The sequence below is a fragment of the Manis javanica genome, chromosome 15 (assembly GCF_040802235.1).
Source record: "Manis javanica isolate MJ-LG chromosome 15, MJ_LKY, whole genome shotgun sequence".
NCBI lineage: Eukaryota > Metazoa > Chordata > Mammalia > Pholidota > Manidae > Manis > Manis javanica.
Genome location: NC_133170.1, coordinates 7,190,319 through 7,205,386, shown reverse-complemented (window position 1 = coordinate 7,205,386; position 15,068 = coordinate 7,190,319). Strand labels below are relative to the sequence as shown.

General features: G+C 45.9%; 1 protein-coding gene and 1 long non-coding RNA gene across 8 annotated transcripts in view; both read right to left on the bottom strand.

Annotated features, from left to right (window-relative positions):
* Positions 1-2,088: 2,088 nt before the first annotated feature.
* On the bottom strand, positions 2,089-4,932 carry LOC140846537 (uncharacterized). The gene is made up of 3 exons (XR_012125728.1): positions 4,786-4,932; positions 4,525-4,627; positions 2,089-4,071 (listed from the first exon to the last, which is right to left on the bottom strand). It is a non-coding gene; the product is annotated as an uncharacterized lncRNA (long non-coding RNA).
* A 5,079-nt stretch (positions 4,933-10,011) lies between these two features.
* The window catches only part of DENND5B (DENN domain containing 5B), a 153,070-nt gene continuing 148,013 nt past the window's right edge, over positions 10,012-15,068 (bottom strand). For all 7 annotated transcript variants that reach the window (XM_073223366.1, XM_073223367.1, XM_073223369.1 and 4 more), the window contains one exon: positions 10,012-14,723. In XM_073223366.1, coding sequence (XP_073079467.1) covers positions 14,540-14,723 — 184 coding nt within the window. In that variant the 3' untranslated portion in view covers positions 10,012-14,539. The remainder of the gene's footprint in view (positions 14,724-15,068) is intronic.

Below are 15,068 nucleotides of genomic sequence, written 5' to 3'. Positions count from 1 at the left end.
TTCTATAGATATAGAAACTTCTAGAATTGATTTAAACATCTAAAAATCTCAACACAGTGTGTGGCTCCTCATCTGAATGTGCGTTAAGTCAGGCACTACCACATACTAGACCATAAACGGGACTGATTGGGAAAGACCACTAAAATCCGTGATTTGACATCCCACCCACCACGCCTACTAAGGGCAGTGCAAAGAAATGTGGATGCACTTAGTTTCTGAAGACAAGTGTTTGTCCATCTGGAGACTGCATGACACATGGGGTCTGAAGCGTCTGGATACCTGCCGATGGGGGCAGAGGGTGTGCGCTCAGTGATGTGAGCATCTCCCTTTGATCTATGCCGGGGCCAACGCAGAGGCCCAGGGACCAGAACACAAACACGAAAAACACCTTACCACCTGGGAGCCGGTGGCAGGTTCAGGCACATCCATTCCTCAGGCATTTGAGCAGCTGGTTTCCATAGCATTTCCTCAGACCATCAAAGTAAAAGAGTTCAATTAAAAGCCAGTAAACTAGTGGTTCCCCTACCATCACCCTCTACCTGCTCCTACTGTATGGTCCCCCCCCCCCCCCCCCCCCCGCCGAAAAACAAACAGAAAAATCTAATAAGGCACTTTGTCGACCAGACCTCGAAAATTTTCTTTTGCTTAATGTACATCCAAGGAAAAACTATTAGGATTGTTCAGGTCCTTTTAAAACACACAAACAGCAGCCACTGTTGAACTTATTCCTAAGACCTGCCATGCGTTGCCATATTTGTGGCCTATTGAATTTAATTTCGGAACAACTGGGGAAATAGCTTCTGAGCAGATGCCATTAGAGGAGGTGGCCTGGGAGGGCCTGGTAACCCAACCGGGGCCAAATACCATCAGTGGCAGAACTCAGATTTGAAAGCAGATCTATCTGCCCTCAAACCCATGTCCTTGCCACTCTCACACGACTACTTGTCTAGAGCACAGTCGATGGGCATAACCTTCCAGGCAACAGCGAGCAGCTGAGCAGGAAGCGGTTGCAGGAGGAAGGGCCGGACCACGGGGTGCAGTGGGATTGAGATCGTTTTCTTCAATGGACAGAGGTGTGGACCTACCCAGGCGTGGGTCTCAAACACTCATTCATCCTGCTTGGGCGCACTAGACACGTTGGCAGATTGGCCGCGAGGGTGGCAATGGGAGGGCGCTGGGACAAACTGGGGACGTTACCACCACCCCTGTAGTGTGCGGCTGGCACGGGGCAGCAGAAGCGCCACCGACAGGAAAAGGGCGCTACCCTCCGGCTAGCAAAGGGCAGGAGAGGGGACCACAGCCTGCCGGCCAGGCTACTACCTGCCCCGAGGGAGGGGCCACGGGGCGCTCCAGGAACCGGAGGCAGCACCTCATGCAGATACCAGGGTCACGTCAGAGGCTGTGAACGGCCTGCGGGCGGAGCCACCGGAAAGGGAAGGCAGCGGGGGGCGCTCTGGGCTCGTCTCCCCCACCCCACCCCTCCCCTCCCCTCCTGGAACGGCTCGGCGGGCAGGAAATAAAGGTGGATCTAGGCGGTTCAAAGGCGGAAGGCTGAGGACTGGGTGGCTTTCCCTCCCCGCCTTTCATTCAGAAATCCCACATAAGTGTGGCCTGAGGCTGTGCGTGAACGGCGCAAAGAGTGGTTCCAGCCACCCCCCGAGTGAGCGCAGTGGCCCCAAGTGTGTGAGCAGGTGGTGCACGCCTGCGTTTGCACGTGTGCACAGGGCGTGCGTCCGTGTGTCGGGGAGGTGAGGGCGGGGAGAATTAACTCCAGCTGGCCTGCAGCTGCGCGTTGGGACAATCGGCTGTGGACACGGTGGGTGTTCAGGGGTGTGGCCAAAGCAGAGCTGGGATTCAGAATGTCCGGGAGGAAAATGCTTTCTTCCCTCCCTTCCTCCTTTTCCCGAGAGCTTACAATAGTGGGGCGAAGGTACGAACAAATCCTTAAATATAATACCACGGGCTAAGTACTGGGGGAGGGACAGGTGCAAACACCACTGGCTCTAGAACTCAAAGGGCACAGATGTGCCTCCTTGGTGTGGAGGCAGGGCAAGAGTCCAGAGGTAAAAGTAGTTATCTATTTCTGTGTAACCAATGAACAAAAACGTAGCTGCTTAAAACAACAGATGTTTATTATCTCAGTTTCTCTGGGTCAGGAACCCAGGCACGGCTTAGCTGCGTACCCTGGGGCTGAACCTAGGAGGTTGTTAAAAAATCCCAGCCCCAGGGTATGTCCCAGCCCTATAAAATTTGAAGCGTGACAAGGTTTTGCAATCACTGAAATTTATTTGGCTTAAGCCCTTTCAGAAGAATTAAAGTGGCAGAAAAATTCTGATTGCTAAACTGTTCGAAGCTGATGGTTAAATTTAAGAATTTAATAGGAAATTTAAAGGAACCAAACAATAAACTCCCCCACAAAGTTAAAAAAACTATAAAACACATCCTGTCTATTAGCAAGACCATGCTGATGACTGTGATTAGGATTCTACATTGAGAGTAAATGAGAGCTGGGTTAGTAAATAAAATTGTCAACATCTGTACATCAGTTAACCTCCTGGGGGTGCTTCGTAAAACGCCCCGGTGGGAATCTGGCCGCAGGGGAACAGTCCTGGCTGTGACCGGGTGAGAAGGGCCCGTTGTTTCTAGAAGCCGTCCTGCTCAGCCTCATCTCTCTGGGAAGACAGGGCAGGTGCCTTCCCGGCACCGCTGGGCACAGCCAGGGCCGCAGGCTGTGTGCACTTTCTCACCACTTCCCTTCGTCCCAGGCAAAGTCCATTAGCAGCCCCTCTGGGCCCTCGGGGACCCCTGGCCTTGTGAGCTCCGTGTCCAAAACAGCAGCCTTTCTAGTATGCTTTACCTTTGTTTCGGAGGCCTCTAGTCACTCCCTCCGCGCAGGCTGGCAGCGACCCCCCGGGGCCTGACCTCCAACTCCCGAAAATGTGCCCCGAATTCGCCGCCCACCCCTCCCCCTTCTCCAGGACTTTTGAGGTGAGACCGTTTTCCCGTTTCTACCTTTTCTTGCCGTCTTAACGATAAGTATACAGATTTTTCATTTGTTTTAAAACATTTGCTCCTCATCAGGAAATGAAAATAACAAACGCAGGGAAGCTAATCAGTCCCAGCTCAGGGGAAGCCTCTAAGCAAGGCTCAGCTGTTTACATCTTCAGGTCAAATTGCACCAGCAATAGGTGCCCTTTGGTTTCGCCTCACTGGCCAGAAAGTGCCTAGTTTCATCAGTCTCCTGCCCCACACCGGATTCCTCTGGGCTCCTTGGAGGGTGTTTTTAAAATTAGTGCAATCGCCAACTTAATTAGTCTGCCAAGAGGTGCAAGTAAAATGAGATAGCATTTTTGTTCCATCAAGGTGGCAAAAGAATAAATAAAAACGAATCCTGAACTTATCCAGTTTTGGCCCTCTTGCTGCTGGAGGGGTTATGAGTGAAGAGCCTTCTACAGTGCATATGCCCTTCAACGCAGTAATCCCCCTTCTAGGAAAATATCCTAAGGAAATAATGAAGGGATGCAGTCAAGGATTTATGAACAAAGGATATTCACGGCAGAGCCCTAATTGAGAAAAACCGGGAAGGACTGCTGTGTCTCCCACGTGGGGCTTGCCTCCACAAATCCTCCGGGGTCTGTGTGATGGAATGGGGTGCACCCAGGCATAGTCAGCCACGCACGGACATCCACTAAGTACCTACTCTGCATTAGGCATTTGGCCTGGGTAAACAGCTAAGTTCCCAGGGCCCCTGGAAGATGCACTCACGGAAATTCATCACGTCCTAAGGCCATTTAAAATGGTTCACATTCTGTTTTGGGGGGAGGCAGGTTACATACACCCCGGATCAGCCCTACTCTCTCACCTCCTGCCGGAAGCAGTTACCAAATCCGAATAATACCTCCTCCAATCATCTCCCTCGGCGGCCCCCTTCTCTCCTCTTCAGGCAGATACCAAGGCTCTGAGGTAACCCGGGAACGCGGGGACAACACCACCACGGAAGTCTTCCGATTGGTTTCGAGTTCCAGGAAGCTGCCCGACTTTGGGCAAATCACGTCACCTCTGGGGCTGTTTCTAATCAGAATAATGAAAGGGCCGGACCAATCTTTCAGGTTCTTCGAGTCCAGTAATTTTTGGCTCCATGACAACCGTTCATAGATGAGCTGCTCAGGGGAGGGGAGGCCGTGGGCCCCTGGGAGTGGTGCGTGCCTGTAATGGGGAGTTCTGGGCGCAAGCAGGCAAAGAACCACCTAGAGAGCGCGTGACCGCCAAGGGCCTGCGCTGCTCCGGGCCCCAGCCGGCCTCGGGGAGCAGGCCCTCCTGCAGATGCGCCTGAGTGTCAGGACCCACAGCTGACCGTTATCCGGGGCTTTCACGTGCAAAGCGTTGTGTGGGCAATTTACAGGGTCCTCACTTTCTCCCAACAGAAGTATGAGGGCCTTTCTGCCATTCCCACGCTTAAGGCAGACGGAGGCTTAGGAAGGTTAATTCTGTGTACCAAGTCCCACGGCCATCAGGGCCCTTTACCTTTGTTCTGGAGTCTTCTCCGGGAAGGGCAGTGGGACATTCTCCCACGTTATTCCCCCTTCCCACCACGTCATTATGTAGTAAGGGTTTGTCGATTGCCAAACTGGGGAACAAAGATAAATAAAGCACAGGCATGTAGGTTAGCAGGGTTGGCAAATTTCCTAAGTGATCTTAGAATCTACTGGAGCCCCCCCCCCACCCCCACTTCCATTTAGAACCCCCGTGCCTCCCAGCCCTCGTCCCCCACAGCGCCCTTCCCACCTCAGGGTGAAGGGTCAGCTCTGAAATGCAGTCAGGGTGGAGCAATTCGAGCCCTCCCCCTTAAAGAGAGGGCGGTTTGCATCTCACAGCTCTGTTGTGAAGCCCAGTTTGGACTCCGACCCTTGCAGGGAAGATCTGCGGCAGGGAATTGCCTGTGACCTGTTGGAGTTTATTGCTCCAAAGCAATGAGTCTTTGACGCTAATGACCTTAATTCAGGAATCTAAAAAGGCAGGCTAGTGTCGGGGTGCTATGAGCTTCCTGAAATTGTGGGTCAAAGTTAGTATGTGCATTTTCCCGGAGTGTTCATAGCTTCCTTTGGATTCTCAAAGGGGCTTACAGCTGCCCAAAGGTCAAAAACTTCAAGGGACAAGTGAATGCTTCTCGGGGACGCTGGTGTTAGTCCTGTGGGAGGGGGAAGGAGGAGAGAGGGATGACTTCAACTTCCCAGGTGGAGGCGGGGGGAAGGTATTCCGGTGAGACTCCACGAAGAGGTGGCATTTGGGATGGGAGGGGTCCAGGGAGCTAATATTTCTTGTGCTCTTACTGTGTGCCAGGCCTTGTTCTAGGCTAAAATTTACCAAGGATTAGTTAATTGTAACAACCTCATGAGGTAGATAAAATGATTGTTCTGGCTTTGTAGATTCTTTTACTTAGTGAATATTTTTTGAGCGCTATGTATCAGGCACTGTACCCAGAGCTGGGGATACAGCAGTTAAGAAAACAGTAAACAATGCCTCCCTTCATGGAGCAATCTTTAGACTCCCAGGGAAAGACAATGAGGAAACTGGGCTCAAGGGTCCTTGGGCAGAAAAGAGTAAAGATTGGAACCCAGGCAAGATAACACCAGAAGCTGTTGTTTGTTTTTTAATGAAAGGAATGGGTACTAACTGAACAATTGAACTCAGAATTTCTATGCCATAAACACCAAAAATCTAAAGGAAAACAAGAAAATATGTCATAGAGAGCAAAAAAAAGCTTAAAAACATTTTAAAACCACAAATGAAAACCTCAAAATGCACATTAAAGATGAAATGGGCAAAGATTACTAAACTAATTCAGAAGAGGAAATATGAATGATCAACGTTGCATTCTAGCTTCCTGAATTATCAAAACTGTTTATTGCTTGCGCTGTAAGGGAATGTTACCTTGAGGGAGTCATAAGCACCTATCAGAGGACAAAGAGCAAAGCCTGGATGTTTACTGAGTTTTGAAGACTGTTCGATGGCAGCTGGTTGGATGGGGGCTTGGTTAGGATTGGTGTGGATCATGATATAATAGTTTAGGATTAATGGAAAACAGCCAGGCCAGGACTTTAAGGGGAGGAGTTTAAAGAGTTATAATAGCATGCCACGTGGAAACCTAGAAGCTAAAATGCAAAGTTGGCTTTCTTTGAGGAAGTGTGTAATCCTTCCTTTGAAGGAGTAAGACTGCAATAGTGTGTTTCTTCACACTAGGCACTCGTGGGGTTCATCTTGCTTCTAGCCTTTGGGGTAAAGTATATACATCACCTAGAGATGCCTTAAGAGCTTATGCATAAACAAGTGATAGTACGAAGAAGCCCAGAGAATAAGGTAGAAGGGCGTGGTAAATGAAGTTGTTGGGTTTTCCATTTTAATTACATGCTATACATTCTCAAATTTTCAGTTAGATTTTTAAAAACTTCGTTGAGGTATCATTGATGTTCAACAAATTTCACGTACTTAAAGTTGCAGTTTTGGGAAGTTCTGACATGAGCCTATATCCCTGTGAATCTATCACCACAATCCAGATTATGAATATGATCCCCCAAGGTTTCCTTGTATCTCTGTCATCCCACTTCCCAGGGCCCCATCTCCAAGTACAACTATCTGTCTTCTGTCACTATGGATTATTTGCACTTTTTATTTGATTACATACAAATATAATTCTATGCTATGTATTCATTTTGTCTGGCTTTTTTTTTTTGAGAGGGCATCTCTCATATTTATTGATCATATGGTTGTTAACAACAATAAAATTCTGTATAGGGGACTCAATGCACAATCATTAATCAACCCCAAGCCTAATTCTCAACAGTCTCCAATCTTCTGAAGCATAATGAACAAGTTCTTACATAGTGAATAAGTTCTTACATGGTAAACAGTGCAAGGGCAGTCATCACAGAAACTTTTGGTTTTGATCACGCATCATGAACTATAAACAATCAGGTCAAATATGATTATTTGTTTGATTTTTATACTTGATTTATATGTGAATCCCACATTTCTCCCTTATTATTTTTAATAAAATGCTGAAGTGGTAGGTAGATGCAAGATAAAGGTAGAAAACATAATTTAGTGCTGTAAGAGGGCTAATGTAGATGATCAGGTGTGTGCCTATAGACTAAGTATTAATCCAAGCTAGACAAGGGCAACAAAACATCCATGGATGCAGAAGATTTCTCTCAAAACAGGGGGGGTGAGGTTCTAAGCCTCACCTCTGTTGATCCCCAATTTCTCACCTGATGGCCCCCCTGCGACTGTGCCTGTCTTAGGTTGTTCCTCCCTTGAGGAATCTTACCCGTCTCTGGCTAACCAGTCATCTTCCAGGGCCATACAGGGAAATGTAAAGTTGGTAAGTGAGAGAGAAGCCATATTGTTTGAAACGGTTAGCTTTTTACTTCTTTGCAGATTTATGCCCTGTGGCTTCTATGCCCAGCATTTGTCTTGATGTATCTTTACCACTTGGAAGAATTATGATACTCGGTAATTTCAATATGAGGGACGAATTCTACTTAAGGGTTGTAATTAGGAAGGAAGAAGAAAAGCTATAGAAGTAGCAGACGGAAGAAAACATGGGATGATTATTTCTTTGACATATCTTCTTGTAGTGTAACATAAGCATGTATAGGTTTTAAACTACTAATTAAATTGCATGCACACATTGACATAATAGGAATACAGCTGCATAACCAAAGCAGACCTACAATTACCAGCCATATCCAGTGAAACCAAGAAAACCAGTTAGGCACTCTAGGCATTTGTGAAAACTTATCAATGATATGATGGATATTGTCTAACTGAATTTGAATAGTTTGAGCAAAATCAGACATATTAAAACAACACATTCCTGGGAACTGTTCACATCCCATATGTTCTTTTAACAGTAGATAGTCTATAGTCGCAAGATTTTGGAGCGCTGCAACTTGCACTTCTCCTAATTCTTGGTTGAGTTCCGATAGTATAGATCCAGTCAAATTTGTTGTTTTATTGTATGCACAGGCCAGTTTAGATATCTCTTGTCTGGCTTTTTTTACCCAGTATTATTTTACAATTCTATGTTGTTGCATGTTATCAATAGTTTCTCCTTTTTATTGCTGAGTAGTACTCCATTGGATGGAACTATCACAAATGGTTATCTGTTGATGCCAGTTGGGATTTCATCATATCATTGTTCAGAATAGTGAAAAATGAAGAGCAATTGAAATGTCAAACAGTAAATCATGCCACATCCGTATTATGGAATTGAATCAAGGTTTGGGGAGGTTATTTAATAACTCACTATCTTTGTGTTCTCATCCAGTTTCATGATTCTAAATTCTGCTCATCTGGCAACCCACAAATTTATACCTGAAATCCAATTGCTTAAAAAATCCAGACTCAGACATTCAATTTGCTGTTCACTCTTTCTACTTGGAGAGATATATATAAGTATATAATCAGTATTTGAAATTTAATATTTGAAATTAATACATATTATGTAATCAAAATTTGATATCAAAATTAAACTTCTGATCTATCTACAAAGCATCTTCTCCCACATCCTTATCATCTCAATTAATGGAAATTCTAGCTCCATCTTTCCATATGTTCAGGTCTAAATCCTTGGAGTCATTCTTGACTCTCTTTTCACTTATCTCCCACATTGAATACATGAGAAATTCTGTGGGGGGGCAGATTCCAAACAAGCACACTTGTGCAGCATCTCAGTAAACTTTGTCATCTAGTGGGCCATTGTTGTGCCTTCTCTAATAAAGTCTGGCTCTCAGTCTGAGGGGAAGGGGACTCTTTTAGGTTTGCCTTGTCTCAGCCCTAGAGTTTGTGGCTGCTTTCTCTATATGCTATCCTTACATTCTTTGGAGTTCTTTTTATTGCTTAGTAGCAAAACCTCTATTACTCCAATTTGATGTGCCAACTGGCTGGGTCATGGTGCCCAGATATTTCATCAAACGTTATTCTGGACATTTCTGTGGAGATACTTTTTGAATGCGATTAACATCTACATTGGTCGACTCTGAGTAAAGCAGATTACCCTCCATAATGTGGGTGGGCCTCGTCCAATCAGGTGAAGATCTTAATAGACCATAGATTGACCTCCTCTGAGCAAGAAGTTCTGCCAGCAAACTGCTTTTGGACTTCCACTACAACTCTCCCCGAGTGTCCAGTCTGTCAGTTTATTGATTTTGGATTTATCAAACCTTATAATTACATAAACCAAAAACCTCACTCAGTCCCTCTCCCACATACACCCCGTTGGTTCTGTGTCTCTGGAGAATTCTAGTACCTAGTTCTTTATTGTGCTGCGAGATTTCTGTCTCTTGATTGGACCCTGACAAACATACCCTGTTCTCTGAATTCTGATCCGTATGTGCAACTGCCTACTCAGCTTCTTTCCCTGCATGTCTGACAACCATTCTAAATTTACGTCTGGAAGTAAGGCCTCGATGTTGCACTTGAAGATTTGTTTCTTACAACCTTCCCAATCTCAGCTAAAGGCAACCCCATTTTCAGTGAGGCCTTCCCTGCCTAACCCACCACTCATCACTGCAGTTCACTTACAAGCAGCCACACCGTACATGCAGTCCTCTTCTTTGGTAGTGTCCTATTACCTAATTCCTGTTACTTCTCATGTTTACGATGTATTTACCTTCATTAGGATACAGATTCTGCGAGAGCAGGGATTTGATGTATGTTTAAGAAATACTTTCCCTAGTTCATCAGTACATTCTGTATTTTCTTCTAAAAATTTTGTTTTTCCTTTTACATTTAGGTTGATAAGCCTAATTTACATTGGGTTGATAATCTATTTTTCCGTATGGTATGAGGTAGAAAGTTCAGTTTTTCCCTTGTTTTAGCCTCTTCTTGATAACCAGTTGCCCAGCAGGCTGCATTTTAAACTATGGTTTGGGTTTTCTCTTGGTACCTTGTGAAGTCACTTGCCCTGTGAACCACTCAGTATTAAGATTCAGTAATAATGAATACTAATAGTAATGAAACAAAGTATCAACCCCACAGTTTATTTGTAAAGAACAAAGCATGAAAAGTCATATTTAAATGTACTCCAAAACCTGAAAAACCCACATCAATTTCTCTGATATGTATGTTAAAGTGCTTGATATCACAATACTTTTAAAATTTTATATTGTGTTCAGATGGGGGGGGTGAAATCCAATTCTAATGCGGTTTGTTAACAGTACAAAGAAAAAGATAATACAATTTAAATGCAGAAATGCTCATTTTTTAAAAAGATACACAGGGTACATTGACACATGGTTCAAGTGTAACATGGAGGATTTTTTCTGTGTTTAACACCCTCGTGTGACTGACAACTTCTTACACACCCCTCTATTGTCAACAAGCCTGGTGTCTGAAATAAAGACCGGAGCCGCATGCAAATACATTCAGGTGTTTGAATCAAGTGTGATTCCTCCTACGGGCCCCAAGGAGACCCTGCATTCTTGCGAACGAGGGGAACTTCTTTGATGATTTTTTTCCACTGTGTTATGAATTGCTCAATGCGATAGATTTCTGGAGCTAGTCCTTACTTTTTCCTCAGAGGATGATCAGCTTTAGTAGGATCGGGGAGGATGAGGTTTTCCTTGGACCAATCAGCCTCCATCAGTACCCTCTAGAAAAGCTTGGAAATCGGTTGGATTCGAGATTTATAAGTGCATTTACATAGGAGTAGGGGAACTGGTTTTTTATTCGTTTCTGTCTCCTTTTAACCTAAATGGTAATGTGATAGACACTTAATGTAAAAAACAGGGACTTGGAAATAGGATTCATGTTACAAAAGTAGAGAAGAGCTCAAGACTCCCCTCTCAACCAGTGAGGGTGCGTTAATACTGAGAATAGCTTAGGTTCAGACTGTCCTCTGAACATGGTGAAAATGACAGGCTAGCTTCTGTAAACCTCACAGAGAAAATACAATTCTCAAAATGAAAACCTACTGAGAAATCACAATTCTTAGCAGAAAGAAGATACTTCACTATTAAGAGCTAAAGTCTCAATGCTGTCAAATAAATATTTCCCTGGGGATCTGAGGTCCTTGTCTGTCGCCTCATGTTTCAAAATAGCTTAGAGGTGTCAACATATACTACACACAACCTGTTACGTACAGTCTCTACACCCTTTTCACTTCTATTTACATACAACAGTGCCTTATTGTCAGAAAAGAAAACAGAAGCAATGGTGTATTTCCCCTATACCATTCATATAGTGACATAAGTTCATTAAAACAATGTTTAGAAAAGCTATGTTAAAGTAAATACCACAGGGTTACAAAAGGTACAGAAATGTGTGAAACATTTAAAACAAATTTGAGAGTGAAACTTTAAACTTTTTCAAGTTTTAGGATTCTCGTGTCAAATTCTTGCTCCCTCCACCTCCGCAGCGGCAAAGATGATGGGGAGGGTTGGGAGGCCTGACTTTTGCTTTCGCAGCCTGTTTTTCCCCATCCAGAACCCCATTTCACACACCTCTGTGTTGGGCCTCATTTTTAAGGTTCTGATGAGCGCAACCAGGGCACAGCTTTAGGGTCTCACACACAATACTAACATTGATGTCACACCATGTGTCACAAAGATCAGTAGTTTCAGGACATTTGAAAAACACTGTGAATATTTGTTTCAAGAGGTACTATTTTTGGCAATTTCATTTCAGTGATTTTTTCTTAGGTGATTATGTGAAAATACTAATTATAGTTCCAGGCATTACTTCTGGGGAAAAATGTCAAATATAAGATTGATTTTCATTTAATTTTGAGCAATATACTAACTTGAAAAATTAACAGAGCAGAAAGGATACCTCTGAGTGAGTGTGTATTTTCCAGGTCAGTCTGGAACGCTACATACATTCTATCCTAAGGATTTTGTTTCTGTCTTGCTAGAAATATTTCGGTTTGGCTCCAAGACAGAAGCCATGTACGTAAGAACTGCCTTTATTTCTTTAGAAGGGTGTTTCTTTCATGACCCCAAACTCTCCTTAAGCATCCTTTATGCTCATCAGCTTGGATCCTAAGAACTTTGTTATTTCCAAATATTAAATTTCTTCTGAAAGACCAAGATTTACCATCCCTGGCAATATTCTAAAACATGGGCTGTAGGCCATTCAAGCAGCTGACAAGGAGGCCCCCAACGGGCTAAGAATACTGGCTTATCACTGGAAGAAAGAAGTATATGGGCTCCCAAGGTGGCCACTTTAAAGGGCCCACAGTCCTAGAGGAATTCAGTTGTGGCTGCGGTTCCTGCTTTGGAAATCGGTCCTTTCACTGCTATGGTCATACTACGCGAAGTGGGATGGAATTTCAGGCAGAACTCTTGGGGTATGACTTTTTAAAGCAAAGGTTTTATTCACGGGTCCCAAATCCAATTTTGCTCCCAGTTTTTATGACAGATATAATTCTCAGTAACTTGAGAACAATTTGTCAAAATGAATATTGATCCTTATAAATGATTTTCACAAGTGAATATTAATACTTCCTGCCTGTGCAGGTGGATGAATAAAGATCCAAAGGCAGACTGGTAATACGAATGCCAGATGGGAGTGGAGTATTCAATTCCTCTGCCCTGTAAGCCTTCCCATCTATAGAACGAGAAGGCTGGACCGGAGGACTCACTGCCAGCATGCGAGTCTGTCATCTCTGGGTGTCCGGAATGTGCCAGAGGGTGGCCTTATGGAAAAGGTGATACGGACAAAACCCTAGATCGAATCCTTCTACAGTTTCTGGTCCCTGGAGCACACACAGGACAGGCCTGGTGTCAGACGGGACGCCTCCAGGAAGAGACCTCCCCCGTCCCTGGGAGGGCGGCATCGCTGCACACGCGTCAGCCCCGGCAAACAAATCTGTCTACCCGCATCACCCAGCACCGGCTTTAAACCCTTCCCATGGGTTTCTCACTGCTGCCTGCGATCCCCCCTTCCTCTAGTACCATGCTGCTCATGGAAAGGGGGTGTGCCTCGGCTGCCCTGGCTGAACACGGTGTTTGATGAAGGGGAGAGGCGCTTGTTTCCTTAGTTTCGTCCTCCAGGAAATAAGGGCGACTACGCTGCTGGCCAAAGCCCAGGACCCTCAGATCGCACAGGGTCCGGGGAAGGCCATGGCCTTGCTCAGCCTCGACGGGGAATCCAATCTGGAGCTCTGCGGAGGCAGGTTCCCTGCTAACAATGAGCAAATGCCTCAATAGGCTTGCAGGGCCTACGTAACATGAAGACTTAACGTAACTAGCTCACACACATTGATTTTAGCTTCTGAATAAAATACCAAACTGGGAAGTCGCTCCCGACGGGCGGCCTTTCAGCGCTGCGGCCTCTGCTCTGCCCCCCACTCTGCCTGTCTGGGCTGTACTGCTTTTACCTTCTCGGGCCGCTTGTTTTAACATTATTGCCCCTTCTTACAAAGGAACAGAAAGCTTGCCCTGAAGCCCCCAGAAAGGGTTCATTCTTTCTCTATCCTTCTGTTATCTGCATTATCATGGTCAACAAACACTTTCACAAAAACATTCCAAGCCGCACTGAGCCTCCTCCTCTGAGACATTCCTCCCACTTCCTGCGGGGGGGGGGGGGCGACGGGGGGCGGCCAAACCAACAAAGCCGGGCCTGTGGTCGCCTGCGGAGGTGGGGGGCCGCTGCGGGGCTTCGACAGCCCGGGCAGTAGCACAGGCCCAACCGGCTGTTCGCAGTTCTGAGGGCTGTGAAATCCGCATCTCCCCACAGCACCTCAAGTAACAAGAATAAAAATGCCAAGAATGAAGCTAGTCTAGGCTAATCTTTCCAAAGTGTAAAGAAGCTGTAATCCCACAATTTACCACACTTCTCAGGCCTTTGTGTGTTCCCTTTCCAGTTCAGCCAAGCTCCTGGGGTCCAGTATTTAAAATATTTTAATTACATCTTCATCTCGTGCCGACGGAAATGTGTTTCCAAAAGCCTGGAAAAGTGGCTCAGTTCAAACATATGAAACCATTTGGGACTGAAAGATACAAGTGAGGACTGTCCCCTACAGCAGGTAAAGCTGTTTACATTCACGATACGGAGGGTCAGACACGAGGATGCATGGCCACCACACACAGCGCACTGGAGGTTCCCCCGTGGTACCTGGAGGGAAAAAGCCCGACTGGGCGGCATTGTTACATTTTCATATTTACTGGCTTTTTCCAGTCAGCACCTTTTCCCCCCACTGCCCCAGCTCCTAATGCTTTTAAGCTACTTATTTTAAGTCACAGAAATATTCAATCTAAGAAAAGTATCTTATTAGAGTCATATAATTTCTTAAAGATAGCATATTTACACACATCTAACACATGAAAATACTCTATTTTATACTAAATTTCAGGTTCAAATGAACTACAATACAGCATTTTGCCTTGTCTGTAGCGTGAGGATTGTTCAAATTGGGGGGTCCACCGCGCTGCCCCCCCGCAGTGACTCACTGCCTTGTCAGACAAGTCCGACCTGGTCCCCACGGCTGGGGAGGGTTCAGGAGCTCGGCGTCTGGCCCGACGGTTTCTAGCCAACTGGGTCACACGTCCACGCCTTTGACGAGTGACCCCTCCAAGACGATGCTGAAGTCCTGCATGGTCTGCAGAATGCGGATGAGGGAGTTGACGGTCCTGCGGTCCCGCAGGAGGGCGCTGTCCTCGTACATTCGGGTAATGGCCGGACACTCGGCTAACAAGGGGATCCACTGCGGCAGCAGGCGGTCCCTGCAGACAAATGGACGAGCAGAGCCCTGAGCGCGGCGTGGACGGACGGGGCTGCCCGGCGGGAAGGTGCGGGCCGGGGGGGCCAGAGCCAGCCTAGCGCCGGGGAACCCGAGTCCGCAGGTGGGGTACTTACTGGTTGGAAAGCCCCAGGACTGAGACAGTGCGGGCTAAAGGGAAAATCTATCACCTTCTGAAAGCTGGCCCGGGTAAGCTGGCCAGAAGGGTCACATTAAAGAGATTCTCTGTTCTCATTTTGCCACTTTTAACAGGCAGAATGTCATTTTGTATTTCTTTTTTACAGGGATGTTGTTCAGACATTTGTGCAAGGCATGGATGGCCAAGTGT